This window comes from Barbatula barbatula (assembly GCF_947034865.1).
Source record: "Barbatula barbatula genome assembly, chromosome: 5".
Lineage (NCBI taxonomy): Eukaryota > Metazoa > Chordata > Actinopteri > Cypriniformes > Nemacheilidae > Barbatula > Barbatula barbatula.
In genome coordinates, this window is record NC_136769.1 from 6,553,356 (window position 1) to 6,574,449 (window position 21,094).

Consider the following 21,094-nt stretch of genomic DNA (forward strand, 5'->3'; position numbering starts at 1 on the left):
GTATAATTTGCATGTGAATGTGTGTGTGTGTGTGTGTGTTTGTGTGTGTGATTAGGAGGTGGGTTGTAGAACTGGGACACCAGTAGCTTTACTGTCTTGTGTTAATAGGAAATAAATGACAGTGACCCCGCACACTTTCGATATGAACCTCTCAATACAGCCTCTCATTATGACATGGCAATGTATGTGATTTTTAACCATTTAGACATTTAAGATATCATGAATTACCTTTTTTGGAAATCGCTTGTGACCTTCAAGCTGCTGGTCTCAAGGTCATGTTCGGTAGTGATGCTTCGATACTAAATTTCTCCACCGATAAGATTGATATCTGACGATCCCGATACTGATAGTTTGGTGGTTATATTAACCCGCATTATCTAAATTCTGAAGAATAAATAAATATTTCTAATATTTATTCCTATAACGACTATTCATTTTGAACATCAAACTGGTGATGTTTCTTAACATTTTCCAGGCACGTGCAAAGTGGGGGACCAAGGGTGCTCGAGCCCTTGCCCCTTTGCCCAAAGTGCCCTTTTCACAAACAGACGAAGGGGGACCCCGGAAAGGCATTTACGACCGGAATGCGATCAGAAAGTCTTGAGCATCTGCCTCTCCAAAGGTCTGTTCACGGCACTGATATTTTTGACATACATTTTACATACAAAATCGCTTTTATTGGACGATATATCGGTGCATCTTTGATAAGTCTAAATGTTTAATGTATACTTTGATAAGTACGTATGTTGTTTTACAATGTAACACATATTTTCTCTTTTAATAACAATTATTGAAAGAATGTATCGAAGCGCTTCTCATATTATGACCTCTATAAATCCATGCGTTGTTTTTTGTCATCTTTAGCTAGAACTTAAGCACCCAGAAACGTCTAAATATAAATGTGATGTTTTTTGACAAACGCATTTGCTACCTTTATTGCGAAAATACGCCCGGTGTGATATTTTGTGAACATTTTTAAGAACAAATGCTTTTTGGGGACCAAAATATGTAATTATGTGCATATGTAAAGTGCGTTTTTTGTCTGTTTTGTCATTTCCAGAAAGTGATGCACCTGTGGTTTTGCCTTTCTGTGAATCGCATTCTGAGTTTTTGCAGTGGACAGCCGGTCTTATATGCAGCTGTTAGGCAGCTGTTTCTCTTTACTTTCATAAGAATTTATGTTTGTGTAAGTGAATAAGTGTGTTAGTAATACGTGTTAGAAATAATATACATTGAGAACAATACCACAATTCTTCATTTCTTCAGCAGAAAAAAACGGCCTTGGTTTATTATTTAAATTTGGTATTCCAGCACTGGTAATATTGTTGGCTCCTTCATGATAAATTGCTTGTGTTTCTTCTCAGTAAGTTTCTTTCTGCTACGATAAATGCATTAAAGTAAATAAGCTTCCTCTCAGAATCACAGACCTACACAATTCCACATCAACAGCGTCTCCTCCTATAATTTGTTTCATTATCCTGTGGGAGATGAGTCAGAAGCGCTCCTGTAAATCTAAGGTGACTCATGATTTACAGGAGTGCTTTTGAGTCACTTCCCAAAGGATAATATCTCTCCGTAACCCACGGCCCACCCTCGCAGGCTCTTACACTCGCTTTCTGTGTGGGCTGGCGGGGAGCGAGACCTCAAATCTTCATAATCACAATATCCGCCACTCGCGGCGGTGAAAACATCATCAATGAATATTAATGACGCACAGCACATCAATGCTACGTCAAAACCCTTTCCGGTATGAAATGGAGAAAACCGGATTATATGCAGCATCTTTCAGCGGCCTCCCAAATCTCATTTTCTCTAGAGCGTTTTAATAAAACTGAGGCATGTCGCTGCCAGGAGAAGCTCAGAGTGCCACTGGCTTTCATCATTTTGTGAATTTTTCATTTGTATGGGTGTTTTTTATCCAGTTTTCGGTCGTCGTTTACTCACCCTGTCATCATTTTAAAACTGTGTGATATTTTGAAAATGTTGGGAACCAAAAACCATTGGTCCCCAAGACTTATCGTATGGACACAAAACCAGTCAAGGGGAACCGACGGTTTTCTGTTACCAACATTTCTCAAAACAACTTAATTTGTGTTCTGCATAATAAAGAAAGTCATACAGGTTTGAAATGACAAGAGGGCGTGTAAATAATGACAGAATTTTAATTTCCAAAGTGAACTACTCCTTTAAGTTACGGTATGGTTTTGTGTTGCCTGTATATGTTTGCTATGTAGACCATTAAAGTATAGTATTTAAATAATATTTGGCCACATCTTATTCTAAAGACATTTGCCTTTTCAGTGCTGTATTGTGCTCTTTCCTTTCAGCATTGGTTTTAAAAATAAAAAATGGTGATGGTGTAAATCTCGTATTTTTAGCCAGGAAACAGTGTATCTGTAATATTTGTGCTTTCAAACATATCCTTGTGTTGTAGCTACTAAAACATGGCATTTATTCTACATTAAAATATGGCAGCATCAACAAATATGCTCATATTCATATCTATAATCATAATTCAATATAGTACATGGGAGTGAGAGCACAACACAACAGAGGGCTGGATTCTATGCGGTAGGGGATAGAGGTCGGAAAAATGCATTTGTGTCAGAGTTTTGCGCCGTACCTGCATCAGTGTTGTTTTTCCGTGACCTCCACCCAGGCAGAGAATAAAAACAGGAGGTTTTCTAAACATCAGCTTATTGTGCTTCATTAAATGTATCTTGTACAACAGCGTTCAATTCATGTGAGTCAGAGGCAATGAGGTGCATAGGGTGCACTGGGTTGACATTGAAAAATGTGGCGTTGGAAGAGGAAATATGGCCTGGGGGGAAATGGATCAAAAGACGTTTTTTTTATTTCCATCATTGTAGTGGTGTGTGTTGGGGTCAATAATATTTACAATAATAATACAATAACACTGGTGCATATTAAGGTTCTTCATTTATTTCTATGGAGTGCTCTCGAGCCGGATTGCGGGAACGACAGCGGTGTGTGCAGTGGAAATGTCTGTTCAGACTTTCTCGCTTCATAAATCACAAGACCAGTGCAGGCATGGGAGAAAACGTAAAGCAAATCAAGCTATTTGTAAATGTCAGTTGTATAATATACGATATATGGCGTAGCTAATTTGATTGAACCATTTATTTGACATCTAGACAAGAATAATTGTAGGCGCCAACTCAAAATGTGCAATTTTAGGTTTGCTCAGTTAAAGTTTATTAAGGAAAAGTCTGTTGCCACAAGTGATTCTTTGCACTTGTGTAGATGTAACCAGAAGTGATTTTTGATTATCAGGGAACATACAAACCAACTAAATGTACTTTAAAAGCACGACCACTGTACAAGACTGTCTGCAAAACGTGTGACCACATATCTCCACGATGATTGAAGCTATGTTTATAGGAATAATTCCCCTTCAAAATTAAAGTTCTGTCATTATTTACACGCTCCTGTCATTTCAAACCAGTATGGTTTTCGTTCTTCTGCAGAACACAGAAGATATTTGGAAAAATGTTGGTAACAGAAAACCGTTGGTTGACTAACATTGGTTTTCAAGTGTCCAAGTCAATGGGGACCAATATTTTACAAAATATCTTCTTTTGAGTTTTGCAGAAGAAATACAATCACAAATGACAGCGGGGTGAGAAAATGGTTTTTCATTTTGAAGAGTGAAAAATGAAAGAATTTTCGTTGTGAAGGGGAACCGTTCCTTTGTAATATTTTTGACAAAAGGTTTCTGTAGGAGTGCAGCAAAACAGACTAACATAAAAGCAACTGGATTTTCTCCTGATTTGAAAAACATGTGGGTGAATCTCATTCTCAACTCTCTTGTTTTTGTCTCCCCGGAAAAACGTACAATCCGTTTGGTTCACAGCTCAGAGAAATTGAAATCTCACTTTGTGAACCTGGTGTCAAAGGCCAACAGAAGGAATTGTGGGAACAAAGTGAACAGCCAAGCGAAGCACCTCGATCCATGTTTTCCGCAGATACTGTAGGCATTCATTCTGTAATTGAGCCGTGCTTGTGAACTTCTTCAGTACTGTATTGATTTTTGGCAGACAGCCACCATGACCTAGATTTTAGCGCGAGCAACTTGCACGCAGGAAATTCGTGCTGAAAAACAATTAATTGAGCATCACAAAGCATCTATTGTGAAATGAAATATCTTCTTTGTAGATCTGTTTGACTTTATGCTATTCAGAGATTCTGGATGGGATGTGTGGTGTGGATACAGGCGTATTGATTTACCATTTACTTCAATGGGAAGGAAAAATCTATGGCTTTCTCTTTAAATAACCATCAAATGTGCTTGGGCAAATGCGTAAGGTGTGCAGAGGGAATTACGGTCAATATAACATGTGATACTCTTATCAAAGGTGGTTTGTTTTAAACAAAAACAAGATTTGACCTGTCCGAGACTATAATAGGTATCATGTGGCTGAAATGTGTTTGCTTGGCGTTACAAGGCATTTATGTTCCACGTGGTTATTTGACTTTTCTCGAATAGAAAAGTCACTGGAAGATGTTTATAGCTCCATGTTATACACGAATAGGATTTCATTGCAAATATCCGAATGCAACAGCATGCAAGACACAAAATGAAATAAGAAATATGTGGACAATGAAAACAATAATGTACAAGCAGAACGAAAACATCCTAGTGGTTTAATATCATTATTCATTAGGTTTAAGAAAGGATAAAACAGCTTTACAAATTTCTAATTCCTCATTATACATGCACACAAATCTATCTTTTAAATCACAGTTTGAAAGAATGCCCCCCCCCCACACCCACCTCTGCATTCCCCAGCAATAGTGAGCTGAATTCCGACACTCCCGAATTTCCATATAGATAGATCACCACGTCACAGTGCACTGCACTGTCCATTTATCCCATCAACGTTTATTCGAGATATTCTTTTTTAATATGTTTCATCTTCCCCCTTCCCACGCACGCTTCTGTCCCCGCGCGTCCACGTCTTTTTATTACGCACGTGATTGGTTTCATCTGGTCAAATGAATTGCCTGTTACATTAACTGGTTATATAGTTATAGGACAGCGGGATTCAAGGTAACCGTGTGAAATAGCTTCATTGACCCTGAGACCAGATAGTCTGTTGTCAAGGCTAAAACAGAAGGAGGCTTCTAAAGACAGAAGGGAGATGCCAACTCAATTCTCAAAGGAAATGGCACATGCCAGTCTTGATTTACATGACACTGGCCAAAGGAGGATTTTTTTGCTCCGAGGTTGTTCTTTCGAAGGAGAACTCAGTTATGTTTGATTCACGTCAACTTTAGATTGAACGTTTCTTCCAAAATGGACACGATTCACATGAAAAAAAGAGGTAATTGTTGAAATACATTTAAAAATCGTGAATAGCATGGTTCATGTAAATAACTTGAGATCTTATTGGGAGTCTTTTACTTTTGATGGCATATTTTCCAAGCAGAACGTAGTGTAATGCTTACCGCCTTTGATTTCTTACCAGTAAAAGGCTTTGGCACACAGCACGGATCTTTAAAATGGATTAAAAATAGCATTTCACTGCAAACTCAGAACGCAGAAAGCATGGTTCGATGCTTGATATAGTATTGACAGGTCATCCTACTGGATCTCTTTGCACCCTGGGGATCTCTGCTGTCTGTTTTGGGCCCCTCCCCCTCAGCCGACAATCCCAACCCCCTTCATCTGCTCTGGGGGGTAGAGGAGCGCTGCGCCACGGGTCCGTTCTGATGAGCAGACACTCCTACCAGCCGTGTGCATAACAATGACATAGTCTCTGTAAAATTGATAAATGGGTAGATTAAAACGCCGGCAGAAAATTAACAGTGGCACCGTATTTTATCTCAACAATCATAATAATTGAAACAGAATGGAAGCTGAAGCTCGCAGTGCCGGGGGAATATTGCGCGGACGCATTCCATCTGAATGTAAACAGATGGAAAAAATGAACAATTACTTTTTAATCGCATTTCTTCGCACTGATAATGTGTTGCATCATTCATTGCTATTTTAAAAAGAGCACTGTTTTAGGATCTTTATGCACTTTTGATATCTGCTCATTACTGCAACTTAATGAGCACCACTGCGCCAGGACAGAATGCCTGTGGGCCCCTCTTAACATTTTCTAATACCCTTCCAGCCCTCAACCAATCCTCGTCCATGACCCTTTATGGTGGTATAAATGCAACGCTTGGTTAAGCAATGGAAGCTTCTCTTATAGTCTGGCACACATCGCTTTCTCTCTTTCAATTCCTTTCTTCGGTGCTTGGCACTGAATGAGCGAGTGGAGCCCCTATTTTGGGGTGTCTGTTATGGAGTTTCCATACATGGTAACGCACTGTAACAATCAGTTTAAGATAATTTCTGAAGAGCTTTCAACTGTCTTTTGCTGCCAACCAGAGACGATTTCTAGTGGTCCTTAAGGCCATTGCCATTATCAGGCATTCAAGCCATAGCTTATATTGTCAAACAGCATGCACGGATTTGAGCTGACGTATATCGATATACATCAATGCGTTTGCATTGAGGCGGTTTAAAAGAGCTTGTAACCTTTGCAAGGTTTTGATAACGGCGTTTCTTGTGTTTTGCATTCGACGGCATATCTGTGCATTGAAAATTGTTTTTGCAGAATACTGTTGATGTGATGGATTCATATTGAACGGGTTACTTAAGTGAAGCTTGTGCCGGGCTTTTGGAAAATGAGTCTTGCATTTATTAAAGTAAAAAACGTGTTTTTGGGTGGATTGGTCTCAATTTACCTCAAATATCATGGTTGAACTGTGGGCATTGTGGCGAGATCATGGTAAATCTGTGTTTAGCTAGAAATAAAACCAATGGTTGCTATGGTTAAACCTCGGTTTAATTTTCGTAACGTTGGACCGTATTGGGATATTTACGCACGTAAAATGCTGCTCTGACAGGCTGTCGTTTTTTCATAGCGTTGAGTTTTATTCGTACAAATCTCGGTAATGTCGATTCATATAACAGCAATCCCAAACGTTAATACATTTCAACCAGCATCTCTATTTTCATCTGGTTCTCTCTCACTCTCTCTGTTTCTGCGGCAGCAGGGCGTATTCCTCCCGACATGCCGCACAAAACGACGATCTATTTACCTTGATTAAAAACACATTACGTCTATATATCGCGTAATATAGTGCTCTATGTGTAAATATTTCAATTTGTGTGTAAAAGAAATGTAATCAAACAGCAGAAACGCAATATATTTACGCTTTCTATTTCATTGCCTTATATGGATATTAGGTTCGCTGTTGACGCCTCGGTCTCATTTTAACCCTTTAGTTGCTGTATTTTATTCGCTGGCCGTGCACACATATGCAAAACTAAAAATGAACGTACTGTACTTGCCCTGTTCCGTTTTAGGCAAAACGTGTTCGGACCGACAGCTGTGTGTCATATTATTTATTTTCACGTCCACGCACAAACCTTTGCGTTACCATTGCGTTATGTGAATGATGCGCCCGTTAATGTGGCAGAACGAGCAATGAATTTACCTTCATTGAAACTGACGTGACGGATCGAAATGGGCTATTAATAACATACTGGCGATGAACTTTAACTTGCTCATTTATTAATAGAGGATCTCGTTTAACAGGGAGATTTGGAGATGCAACTTACAGGTGTGGATGGGTTGCTACGCCGCGTTGGGAAATGTGGGGTAAAATGAGACAAGTGTATTCTGGTGCTTGCCTTTGGGTTTATATATATATTTAGGTTTATATATCAAGCCATTTCCAAAGTTTTATATAGAAAACATATATAATTGAACAGCTATTTTTTAAGTATGACGCTTGACATTTCCTAATATAGCCTACTACAACACATGCTTCATGACATTTGACATGCATTCGGCTTCATAGATAGATAGATAGATAGATAGATAGATAGATAGATAGATAGATAGATAGATAGATAGATAGATAGATGGATAGATGGATAGATGGATAGATGGATAGATGGATAGATGCATAGATGGATAGATGGAAAGGAAAGGAAAGATATATAGGAAAGATGTATGGAAAGATGGGATAGGATAGGATAGGTTGGATAGGGTAGGTAGGTAGGTAGGTAGGTAGGTAGGTAGGTAGGTAGGTAGGAGATAGATAGATAAGATAGATAGATAGATAGATAGATAGATAGATAGATAGATAGATAGATAGATAGATAGATAGATAGATAGATAGATAGATAGATAGATAGATAGATAGATAGATAGATAGATAGATAGATAGATAGATAGATAGATAGATAGATAGATAGATAGATAGATAGATAGATAGATAGATAGATAGATAGATAGATAGATAGATAGATAGATAGATAGATAGATAGATAGATAGATAGATAGATAGATAGATAGATAGATAGATAGATAGATAGATAGATAGATAGATAGATAGATAGATAGATAGATAGATAGATAGATAGATAGATAGATAGATAGATAGATAGATAGATAGATAGATATAGATAGATAGGACAGGCAGGCAGGGAGACAGACAGGAAAGATACATAAATAGAAAAGATGGATAGACAGACAGGCAGACAAACAGATAGGAAAGATATATAAATAGGAAAGATGGATAGATAGATAGACAGACAGACAGACAGGCAGGCAGGGAGACAGACAGGAAAGATATATAAATAGGAAAGATGATTAGATAGATAGACAGACAGACAGACAGGCAGGCAGGGAGACAGACAGGAAAGATATATAAATAGGAAAGATGATTAGATAGATAGACAGACAGACAGACAGGCAGGCAGGGAGACAGACAGGAAAGATATATAAATAGGAAAGATGAATAGATCGATAGATATTGCATTTTTTAAAGCATGCCGTTTATATGTTTTACGTGCTTATGTGTTCATGCACATTTGCAAGTTGCCACTGAAAGCGTTTAGACACATTTTTCTTTTCTGCATTCAGCACAGTTTTCAACCTCCCCCTCCTCGCGCGCGCGACGCCTGACGTCACGCGCCCGCCTCAGCGTATTTTGCGTGAACTATTTTCTGTAGTAGCAACACCAGCAGCGAGCTTCTCCAGTGCCCATCGCGAACGTAGAGACAAATACGAGCGAAAGAGGAGGGGTGAGGGTCGAATTCATCTCGGGCCACGGCGGTGGCAGAACGCGAAGGCGCACGGGGCATTGCACCAAAGATTTGACGCGTAAATCCGCTCGGCAGCGCCGGTGACAGCGTTAGAATGGATCTACCTGCCGTCGGTGAACACGTCTTCGCGGTGGAGGGCATCGAGAAGAAGCGCCTACGGAAGGTAAAACTAGCGCTAACTAGAACCAACGTACATGGTGGTATTTTTGGTTGCTCGCATCTCACGGATTTTTCGTTCTGCAGGGCAAAGTCGAGTATCTGGTGAAGTGGCGAGGGTGGTCGGCCAAGTAAGTGTCTGTTTGACGTGCACGCTGTCTTTGTAAATGCATGAACGGTTTGGGAACCTGCACCGGATTTGGCGCGAGTCGGGGCGGAGAAGCGGTTTGCGCGGATTCCAGCACGAATTTACGCGCGTGACGATCTTTCGTCGTCCTCGCGTTTCATCTTTTCTATACGTGTAACTGTGCACATGTGTGGTTTGGCACGAAAACAAGTAGGGTGACGATAACATGGCCACCGTGTTACATTTATTTGCAAGTGCACTCAACGAGCACTTGTTTTTCAATTTTGGACTAAATGAGTTTTGTTGTGTGTGCGTCGCTTTTCATTTATCTGTTGTATGGTTTTGTATATGTGTAATAATTTGTTACATAATTACCATTAGCGTTGTTTTTTTTAACTGTGCCTTCCTCGATATTTCAGATATAACACGTGGGAACCAGAAGAGAACATTCTTGATCCGCGACTTCTTGTCGCTTTCCAAAACAGGTGAGATGGAGGACGAATAACAGAACTTGTGATACTGACCAAATATGGTCACGGGAGGCGGGGCTTACTCTCTGCACAGTCACCACTTGTCCTCTATGTGAAGATTAATTGTAGCCCACATGCCAGCTCCATATGACGGCTACAAAGACTCTTGATACTTGGCTTTTATTCAGGTTGAAAATACTCCATTGCTATCACTGGTGTCTGATTTCGACTTGATGTTGTATTTCATAATGTGTTGTTTAGGATCAAATCGTGCCTTTGCTCTTTAGCGTGCAGTACTTTAAAAAATCTTGAGATAACGCTTGAAAGCATTTCAAAAATGACTAGAATGATAACTAGCATCTTGTGATGTATTTGTTGCGTTTCACTTTGTTGTAAACAGGTTTTAGGTTACCCATTGTACTCATGGTGCATGTCGTATCCTGGTGATCAAAGAGATCTGTCATCTAAATGTTGTTACTTTGTTGCTAAAAGTCTTTGAAAACACGAAAAGAATCATTTAGAGGCTTAGAATGATAGAAACAATTGACTTTTGGTACAACTTAAGGTTTTGAGGATGTCTTGTAAATTGTATTTTTTATAAATATATTTTGCACTTTTTTCAGAGAGAGACAAGAGCAGTTGGTGGGCTATCGCAAAAGAGGACCCAAACCCAAGCACCTCCTCGTCCAGGTACATCAACTTTTGCTTGCACGGGCTTACTTTGTTTTTGGTCTTGCGGTCAGTAGTTAATATTTTCCTATATTCGCAACCAAGGTTATTCTTTTCCACTGTGTGTGCGCATGAGACTGTTTCTGTTTTATTGTGAATCAATAAGTATGTGCACCAGCGGCTCCTTTCTGTCTGCGTGTCGCTTTAAGTACAGAGGTTTATTATAACTAATGCTGGTGTCACAGACAGTTCATCTATGATGATGGAGTTACAGGAACAACAGGAAAGGAAACACATACCTTAACACCATGGTGGCTAACCGGCAAGCTCGAGCTGTAAATACGAAACTGAGCATTCAGTTAATGCGAGATGTTCATATTTGTGCTTTTGTTTCAGCTTCCAGCGTTTGCCCGCCGATCCAGCATACTGGGTGGTCTTCAGGACATGTCGCTGGACGAGGAGAACCATCCCAAGGCGGACTTGCACCAGATCCAGCGATCGCGGCCACAGCACTACCAGCTCAACAGTAAAAAACACCATCAGTACCAGCCCAGCTGCAAGGATGTCCCGGCAGAACAGCACGTCAGCAGGAAAAAGAAACACTTTTATCAGCTCAACAGCAAAAAACATCATCATTACCAGCCAGACCCGAAAATGTACGATGCGCCGTTCACGGGACCCAAAGAGGCCAAGGGTCAAGACCCTTCCAACAAAGGGTGGAACCTCCCTCTGGCCCTACAACAGAAGTGGATACGGAACAAAGACACGGGCTGCCTGAGCAAAGTGAAAGATCTGTCTGTTGAGTTTAAGGGACTGCCGAATAATACTAACAAGGCAGAGCAGGCACTCAAGACCAGTTCGAAAGCGCTTCCTAATGGCATCAGCAGTAAGATGAAAATCATCAAGAATAAAAACAAAAATGGCCGAATCGTCATCGTGATGAGCAAATACATGGATAATGGCATGCATTCATCTAAAGTTAAAAACAAGGTGACTTCTGCCGTTGAAACAACAGATGAGGACTCCAACAGGAGGGACAATCCGTCTGATGGTGAAATATCAGATCAAGGAGAGGGCCACAAGAACTCTTGTGTTGAAAGCATCAACAAAGTTTCTTCTTCTGCTGAAAGGTCCCACACCAAGGAGGAACTTTCAAAATCCAAGCCTGTAGACTCTGGACAAAAAGTAATCAATCCAATGGAAATATGCTACGGTCAACCACTGCATCCAATCTCATCACCCATGACGGCGGAAAAAGCCCCATCCCACATTGACACCAAAGTCAATCACCGTAAGAGGAACCTGTCGGAGCCCGGTGAGGACGTGAGAGATCACAAGCAGTTCTTCAGCTGCAGAAGCATCAGTGCGCCAAATACGGTTCTCTCTTCGCCTCAAAGAGAACCCATCAACTTGCATTACAGAGGTTCCCAAACCAGCCAAGCTTACAGTTGCAACTTCACCGACACCATCCTGGAAGAGCCCATTGATTTAAGTTGTGGTCCGACAAGAACTTCAAAACAGTTACCCACAGTTCATTGTGCTGCCGAGAAAGCTACTGAAAGTTCTGAAAAGGAGGACAACGGTTATAAACCCTTTGTGGGGAATGTCATCATCACAGATATCACCACGAATTGTTTAACCGTGACCTTTAAGGAATATGTGCCCGGGGAGTAAGACCAAGTGGATTTTTGTTGGTTCATGGAATGAACTGACTGGATTCATTTTGAGATGCACTAATGCATCAAAGTCATTCCATAAGATATATTTACATGTTTATTTAACAAGTTAAACATATAATGTACATATTAACAAACTAATTCTATGTATATAGGGTTTGTTTGTTTGGGTGTTAATTATGTGTTTTGTAATGCATACTATTGAGATAATTGGCAATGTGCTAATGTTTCTTAATACGGGAAAGTTAATAAAGCCCTGTAGTGTATGAATATTAAATTGAATTATTGCTGATTGGATTCTATCTAAAATATCTGGCTAATGCATAGAGCACACTAGTGAAATTGAAGAACTGAATCTTAATGTTAAATGCACTTACCGACTCTTTTCTATGTCCACGAATACGATTGTCGGGTAGAATGAGTTAAATGCACATTTTGAATTTGAAACAATTTTGTTGTCACCTGTAACAGCAAAATGGTTGGGGATTTAAGACGTGTTCATATAACTTGAGACCTAAATCTTTTACTGCCCGGTCATCATAAATGTAAATGAATGTACCTAAAAAGTATTTTTGGAAATTTGTGTAAAAGATCTTGCTTTGCTTTTGGATTATGAAATATTTTACTTGACTGGATTTTCTGATGTTGTCGACCTGTGAGGTCTTGTGCAATGCGAGATAAACAACTGGATTGTTTCATGTGCTCTACCCTTAAGACGTTTGAGTTGCACTTTATAATCTCCTGGATATCTTTTGTAAATCAATAAAGGCGACATCTAACCTTCATGCGAAATATTTCATGACTGCAGTGTGACTACAGTCATAGATAATCATAATGTTTCTTGTATGTTGTATAATTGAGCTTTAGGGTTGATGCTTATAGGTTATGTATTGTAGTCTACAGTAAATTTGACTGTCAATGCAATGCAGCTGCCTGCTGAGAAACCTATAGATTACACAATAATGCTGTCAAGATTAGGGGTATTTTATATGCATGTCATTTTATAAACCGTAAACATTGAATTGAAAGTGCTTCTTAAATCCATTTCAAATCTCTTCAACAATAAAAAATTAAATATGTTTTGCAATGATTCTGTCTTTTCAAGCCCTGCATACAGAGACAAAAACTTGAAGCAATTTCAAAGTTTTTCCTCAGGTTACAACCTCTTGATGCTTGTGTTGGTACGTGTAGTGCTGTGGTCACAGGACTGGAAAAGAGATTTATAGAGGGTTTGTGAAATTTAGCGATGCTGCCTCCTAGGTGTAGTTGCTTCTGTCTTTATCTATACCAGAGTCAAGAATCAAGAACAACCTAACGTCATTCTTTAAACTACGGACGAAAGATACAAATATAAAATTTAATAAACAATACACAATACAATTGATATGTTATGCATACACAATTTAAATGTGTTTCTATAGCTCATTTCACAGTATTGCATTGTTGCAGAGCAACCTAACAGAACATATACATTTTAGCAATAAAGACAAAAGAAGAACCAGTATAGATATAATGAAAAGTAAAATAAATTGTATAAAAAAAATCTAAAATGCATGGTATTAAGAATAATGGTAGCCTATTATTGCAAATTCGTCACAAGATGCTCTTAAAAATAGGCTAATTGTCTAATTAACAATTATCGGAAATGTACATTAATCATATTAATTATAATATATATACAGTATGATCGTGAAATATGAACGACTGTGATTTTTAGTGTCGAATATAAAATATTTGTTGCATATTATGATCTTTAAACAGCATACATGAGATCAAAATGAATAAAAAGGAAAAACAGGATTAACGGTATCACAACGATCCAAAGGATATGATAACGAGTCGTCCGTTTTGAAACGGACAATACGAACTATCTGTTTCTTGTCTTGCTTATTCATGTTGTTTGTTTTTCATAAATGAAGGATTGCTGACACGTCAAATGTGGCTGACATGCCCCCGTGTAGCCTACTGAAAACCTTTTCCCAGTGGTGCTTGGACAACGCAAAGGTAGTCTATTAATGAAAACTAAAACCAATGCCGCAATTTGTTGCAACGTTTTAAAACATGCAATGCAATATGTGCACATGAACATCATTTGGACAGACAAAGCAGCGTTTTCCGCCTCAATAAATGCGCAAAGAACCGTCCGCAATACAGGACGTCTCTCTATAACGTGACACGTTTCGCCATTGTTCGTGGTCTTTGTTAATGGACTCAGGTTTATAGACTGGATTACCAGGGGGCTGTACAATACACATACAAAAGAACGGATGTATTGTCTCACAATTCCGCTGTGTGTGGATTTTGCCATTTGGTTATTGGAATACCTTATTTTATTATGGCGTTCATTGCTCTTCCAGTGTTTGCCGTCGTGAAAATTAAGCATGTTTATCAATACGCCAAAACGTGGTTAATGCAAAAGGATTACATTTATTACGGGCCCAAACTGACCATTTGACGTACGAACTGAATGAATAAAATACCATGTTCTCGCGAGACGATTTCATTTCAGCTTTAAAAGGCGTATTTCACTTCCCTGCCATTCCTTGTTTGGCTATTTCTTGTATTTGCATTTTTTTATTGTGACTAATGTAGGCTTTGTGTCTCTGTTGAATTGACCTCATGTATGTAACAACACATTTATCGCAACACAAGGAGGTGTATATTTAGCCCAACGTACAAAGCAGAACAGCGCAAAGGACTTGGGTTCGATCCACACAAAACACTTCTAATTGAGACGCACTAAAAAGCATCTGCCTTAAAGTCCATAAAATGTACAACATTTGTTTTTATCGCAGCCACAATTTATAATTTTTCGTTGTTGTATTTGTGGTGTTATATTTGCAATCGATGAATTATGTATTCAATCCAGTTCGGCTGTTTACTGATGCAATAAAATGTTTGGCACACTGTTTAAAATAAAATAATGTTGGTTGGTTAATATTCACAAATGCTAAAAATGCTATTAATTTACTTGTGAATCCACTGAACAGATCACAGGTCTTAGATTAAATATTTTGCTAGGCAGAAGACCTATAATTGTACCTTCCCAATTATGCTTTAAATATTATTTCTACGATTTTGTTCGATAACAATTTGGGCTAAATTATATAGGTTATTTTAGTAAAATGATCTGCAAAAACGCATAATATTAATATGAATAATAATAATAGTAATAATATGTAACTATAAAAATGGAAATAAATAGAAATGAATATCGAACGAAATAATGCATAACGCATATGCACATTAACCGCTGCATTAAATGAATAGTAAAGAGAAATCAAATGAATCCGACAAATAATAAAACAAAGTGCACATTATTTACACACTGAATGCCCCCCAAAAAAATTGCATCCGATGGTAAATGCTTATATTCTAGTAAATTAAAACATATATAAAGATTGTTGGAATTTTGGATCTAGACTAGAAGGTTTATTCAGCGTTTCGAATAATGTATTTACAGATGAATGAATGTATTAGCAAGCTATTATTATAATTATTATATTTTGGTTGTTGAGAGGAAGAAAGTACAAGTTAGAAAAAAGAAAGAACTGCGCCTATATCTACATATATGCTATAGATAGATGTGAACATCTGACCCTATTACATTTTCTCCGAAGATCGGAGAACTCGGAGAAGTTAAATTCTGTACACTCGAGTACGAGTTTATTATAAGCCCCCAATTTTATTGAATCATTTTCATGTGTCGTTTCTGTGATCGTTATTAACAATTACATTACAAGCAATAGCCTAATAGGCTAACTTTGACTGTTAATATTTAAACAATTAAACCGATCGTTCAGTGTGACGTTTAGTAAAATGATGAAGTTGCATTTAAAATGCCGGATACCGTTCGGTTGCGCTTATATTATCGCTAGAAATAAAGCTCGTTTAGATCGTTCAGAAGCATGTTGCGTTTCTTTCTGCTGCCATTTTAAAGGGAAGGCATGACGCGGTGGAGAATATGGCTGCATCGATTCGATGCGTCCCGTCCGCTCACTTTGGATATCACAGCGTTTAAACGCAAAGAACGCGTCACCTTGTATTTAACCTCCTCCAAAAATGGCCACTGGAACCACGCGAACCGTGGGCTAACACCTGCTCGCAAAAACAAGAACTGCAATATGTCGCATCCTGACACGCGCCGTTTTTAAAGCCACCGGGGACCGTCCCGTTATCAGGCTTAAGTGTGTGATAATGCGTAGTGTCTGCGGTTGTTTGCGACAAGTAAACTAAGCCTACTTGTGACCTTTGATGCGTTTTAACAATGACGTGTGCACATATTTGCCTCGTCTGGTGCCGCGACGATTTGACTCCGCCCCTTCCAGAGCGGTAGGTCTGCTCGCATAGTAACGCCGTCTCGCAGTGCCATGGCAACAGTTTAGAACGTGATGACGTCTCCTCGGAGAGAGTATTATGGGCTATCGAGGATTATTCAGGCAGAGAGGGCTGTGGAAAAAATAGCTGCGAGGCAGAAGTAAACATGGAGCTGTCGGCCGTCGGGGAGAGGGTCTTCGCCGCTGAATCCATCATTAAACGGCGCATAAGGAGAGTAAGTGCTCGTTCCGACCTCGTCGTCGGCGGTTCGTCTCCGGCAAGGAGGCAGACGGCTGTGTTTATGTCCACCGAGGTGACATTTTATGCGCGTTAGGTTAGCTTAGCCACGCTAGCGTGCTAATTCGAGTATGTGTGCTTTCACCCGCAGGGACGGATGGAGTATCTGGTCAAATGGAAAGGCTGGTCTCAAAAGTGAGTGATAACAACACAGTCGTGGTAGGGGAGAAAGCCGCCGAGCGCTCGCCGTGCATACGGAACGTTAGCACGGCAGACGCCAGGCGCGATTTAACGGGGCTCCCGCGAACGTGAGCTGACAAGGCCAGTGATGGGAGACATTTGCGGTATCACGATCCAACATCGAAGAAGCATCGTTAGCATTTTTATTTGGTTTATAAATCACGAAGAAACATGGCATCGCGTGGTTTCGCGTACGAATTAATAAATATTAGTCATGCACAGTATAATGACAGCCACTAAAGCGATGTCGAGGATTTAAAAGGGAAAATGTCTTGTCTTTTTTTAATTGTTGTTATGTTAGGTGAATTTATTATAATTGTATTATTTCATAGCGGAATTGTATGTTATGAGTTACTAATAAGCATACGCATTCGCGTAGATACAGCACCTGGGAACCAGAGGAGAATATTCTGGATGAGCGCCTTTTCGCCGCTTTTGAAGAGAGGTAATACGGAGAATAATATTATAATTCTAGTGAACAAATGATCTATTTTATATGTTTATCCGATCTCTTTTTAATAGCTTTTAATGTGTTTTTTTTATTGCAGAGAGCGCGAGAGGGAACTTTTCGGGCCAAAAAAGCGGGGGCCTAAACCTGAAACGTTTTTATTGAAAGTGAGTAAAGAAAATGTGTATTCATTTATATAATGATTGTTATTAAAATAATAATATTACGCAAGCCATGACAATTTTTAAGTGCGCCTGCGGTATGTTTGTTTATGTGAAATTTATTTATTTAATGCAAAGGCGGAAATCACGTATTTTGCCGAATTAGGCATTAAATTATTAGCCTATACAAATTGTTGTTGTGTTATTATTTTTTGAATAAATATGTGACATTTCTTTAGGCAAAGGCTAAAGCAAAAGGAAAGAATTATGAGTATAGAAGGGAGATGGCTCGAGCGGTACGGGTGTCATACCCGGTCGCGGAGCCGGTTGTGACGCCTAGAGCACGCGAGGGGCTACGGACGGTCGTGCCGACGATCTTTCCACCGAGCACCGTGAATAGAGGAGAAAGTGTGCGCATCCGACCCCCGGACCACGAGAGAAGCCCATTGATGCATGCGACGGCAGACCAAGAACATTTAGATTTTCCCTATTCGCCGAAAAAACGCGGACCAAAACCAAAGTTGCGTCCAATTGGCGGGGGTCCATCCACCGAAGGCCTTAAAAGAAAAGCAGACAAACCACCTTTTCGGCAATCCAAATCAGAGAGATTGGGAGAACCATCTAATCATGATGTTATCCATCTAACACAAAAGTTCCAAGGAGAACCGAGCAGTGTTCCGAAGCAAATGGGGGGTAGGTCAAGTGATGCAAAATTTATGCTCGGTGGCACCGTTTTTAAAAGAGGCTTTGATATTTTGGGACATGGACGGAAGGATGCCTCCAGCAGTGCCATGAACCAACAACCCAAAATACAACAGCCTCCCCAAAATAATCTATTTCGATCCACCGGTCAAGCCGGTAATGAACTGTCTTTGAGTTTTGTAGACGAAACCGACGAGGCTTGGTTGCCCTGTTTAAAAAACATGGAGAAAATCGTTGTGACTGATGTAACGAGTAACTCGTTGACTGTGACCATAAAAGAGAGTTCCACGGACAAAGGGTTCTTCAAGGAGAAAAGATAATGTCATTTTACATAAAGGATGCACATTTGAAATATTGTAATCCAACTAAACAGCCTACATTTAATAGTATATTTACTGTACAGTAAAGTCTTGCAATAAAAAATATAGTATATGTTTAGCCTACATTTCCATTCACATTTTCTATGAAAATGAAGTGAAAATGAAGTTTATTTTTCTATTTCCAGATTTTATGTAACGTGCACCAGTTGATTCGTTCTTCGCTTTATTTCCGTTGCCATTTTCAGCATAGATAATGCAACATTATATCATTTCAACTTAACGCACCTTTTATTGATATCGATTAGATACTCTTTTGTGGACGTAGGCTATTTGCTATCATTTGTTCCGATCAGATTGTTGTATATATTTGTATAAGGTCCAAAGAAAGTAGTCTGTATTAAAGCACGCCCTTTAAAAAGGTGAAAGAAGGTAGAAGCTACACTTTAATTCTCTATTGGCCAGGTTCGGGCCTATGTATGTAAAGACGTTTAATACTTATTCATTTTAAAGGAATGTTTAATTGATATGGCTGTAACACCTCATTGTTGAGCAGACTACTTAAAAAAATCCCTTCAACGAAATTAAAAAAAGAATGCGACTGATTGAGGTACTTGCTCCTTTTAAATATAAATTATTATGCCTAGTACATACAGTACCTGCTCGACGACATATTGGTCAAATTGGAACAAATACGAATTAAGTTGACTTAATATGAACCTGTTTCATTAACTGATTGGTGTAAAACGTTCAAGTATTTTTGCACAGAAACCAATGTATCGGAGCCTTAAATAAAAATGTAATTTAGCTGTGGCTATGTGTTTCATTTCATTATTGATTAACATGTTAACATCTGAGATATTGTTCAATTTGAAAAACCCCAAAGCACAAAGAAAAATAAAGGCAAAATCCCCGCAATCATTTTTTCCTTGAGCACATTTATTTGAGCTACAAGATCACTTTAAATGTAATCGCGTGCACTTTTTTTTACACTTTATTTGTCGTGTTTTATTTATTTACATTTTTGACGAGAATGTGGCGTGGGTTAGGTTTTAAACTTATCTGTGATTTGCATTTGATGCTTAACATTTTGCATCTTATCAATGCAGACAACGCGTAGGCATTGCCGAACAAATACAATCTTTATAAATATATTTATGGTTATGGGGTATTCTCGTTATAATATACGATGCATGTTAAAGCGCACACGAGTGCCGTAGGAACGGCAGTAAAATTAGTAAATAAATACATTTTATTTACGCAAAACTAATTAAAGTGTGTCTATCCGACAATCAATTCTTGGTTGCCAAATTTTTATATTGTTAAATACAAGGCGGGTTATTAAAAATCGAATTGTGAAATTTCGTTTTTTTTGGAAGACGCAAAAGAAGCCCATTCAAAACGATTTAGTTCACCAAAAGCCACAAGATGTCGCCATGAACTTGATAGAGCCCGATACTTTTTTTCCGGCCGACACGGAAATCCTTTCGTTAAACATTTTACGATCACAAAGTGGCAAGTCAATATTAAAAGTCCCTGTGTTTGCTTTGGATGTCCTTTTTGTTTTCCTTTTCGTTTGTTTCAAAAATGCGACTTTTGTGGCATTTTCGAGTGTAAAATTTAATTCAAATGATTATTTTAAGTAATTCTTAAGGAAACCTTTCAATTGTCTTAAGAAAAACACAGTGCTGGAGATTTGCTATTAATAATACGGGGAATGAAAGTCATGGTTGTAAATTTGTAAAATTCATCCGCGCGTTTATTTAAACTTCCCAAGAAAGCAGTTTAATATATTAAACTTACTGCAAAAGCAGTCAACACCTTTTATTTACATTTACTAATTACGGTAACAAAATTATGACTTTATAGACTTTAATGCTTATTTAAAGTCTGTAATGTAAAATGTATAATATAATGTCTATAATGTAAATAATGTAAATATAGCCTAAATACTTATGCAATTACATATACTTATTTTTCAATTGCACACGTTATCAAAAATCTGTTATCAGATAAGTTATAAGTTATCAACGATCTTCCGTGTTTACCTCATTAATTTAACGGAAGAATATCCTTTACTAACTGCTTAATAATTTCCTAGGTGATGAATTACATACAGTGATGGATATGAGAGGGTCAACACCTTTGACATTATGGCTTTAAAGGCTTCCAAAATGTGTTTTGCCTCTGTGCTTCTAAAAAGTAATTCACATTCTGTTTATGTATAACCTGTGTTACCTACTAAAGTATGAGACGGTTTAGCTGTTAATGGCTTGATGAAGCTGTAGTAAGTTATACACCAATCTGATCACGTGTTGTTTCTACCAATTTTTAAAAGCATTCACAAAACGGGCTTTTGGCGTTTTAATAAATTATACCAGACATTTGCAGAATAGTGGCTATAAGCCAAAAATGAATGTGCATACAACAAACATATT

At 38.6% G+C, this 21,094-nt stretch overlaps 2 protein-coding genes across 2 annotated transcripts; both read left to right on the forward strand.

The window, feature by feature from the left end:
- The first annotated feature begins 9,000 nt into the window (after positions 1-9,000).
- On the forward strand, positions 9,001-13,319 carry cbx4 (chromobox homolog 4 (Pc class homolog, Drosophila)). Its single transcript, XM_079455546.1, has 5 exons — positions 9,001-9,299; positions 9,380-9,423; positions 9,839-9,904; positions 10,513-10,579; positions 10,955-13,319. Exons 1-5 carry the CDS (start codon positions 9,231-9,233, stop codon positions 12,230-12,232), a joined length of 1,524 nt encoding a protein of 507 aa, XP_079311672.1. The 5' UTR covers positions 9,001-9,230; the 3' UTR covers positions 12,233-13,319.
- A 3,226-nt stretch (positions 13,320-16,545) lies between these two features.
- On the forward strand, positions 16,546-19,572 carry cbx8a (chromobox homolog 8a (Pc class homolog, Drosophila)). Its single transcript, XM_079457063.1, has 5 exons — positions 16,546-16,786; positions 16,940-16,983; positions 17,408-17,473; positions 17,577-17,643; positions 17,877-19,572. The coding sequence occupies exons 1-5, from the start codon at positions 16,718-16,720 to the stop codon at positions 18,657-18,659; spliced, it is 1,029 nt and encodes a 342-aa protein (XP_079313189.1). The 5' UTR covers positions 16,546-16,717; the 3' UTR covers positions 18,660-19,572.
- Positions 19,573-21,094: the final 1,522 nt, after the last annotated feature.

What these genes read in the sequence shown, in the direction of transcription:
- cbx4 (XM_079455546.1), top strand. Translation starts at nt 9,231, where the DNA reads ATGGATCTACCTGCCGTCGGTGAACACGTCTTCGCGGTGGAGGGCATC. An exon ending in AGAAGAAGCGCCTACGGAAG is followed by an intron (nt 9,300 to 9,379) that starts GTAAAACTAGCG and finishes TTCGTTCTGCAG; the next exon opens with GGCAAAGTCGAGTATCTGGT. An exon ending in CTTGTCGCTTTCCAAAACAG is followed by an intron (nt 9,905 to 10,512) that starts GTGAGATGGAGG and finishes CACTTTTTTCAG; the next exon opens with AGAGAGACAAGAGCAGTTGG.
- cbx8a (XM_079457063.1), top strand. Translation starts at nt 16,718, where the DNA reads ATGGAGCTGTCGGCCGTCGGGGAGAGGGTCTTCGCCGCTGAATCCATC. An exon ending in TGGAAAGGCTGGTCTCAAAA is followed by an intron (nt 16,984 to 17,407) that starts GTGAGTGATAAC and finishes GCATTCGCGTAG; the next exon opens with ATACAGCACCTGGGAACCAG. An exon ending in TTCGCCGCTTTTGAAGAGAG is followed by an intron (nt 17,474 to 17,576) that starts GTAATACGGAGA and finishes TTTTTATTGCAG; the next exon opens with AGAGCGCGAGAGGGAACTTT.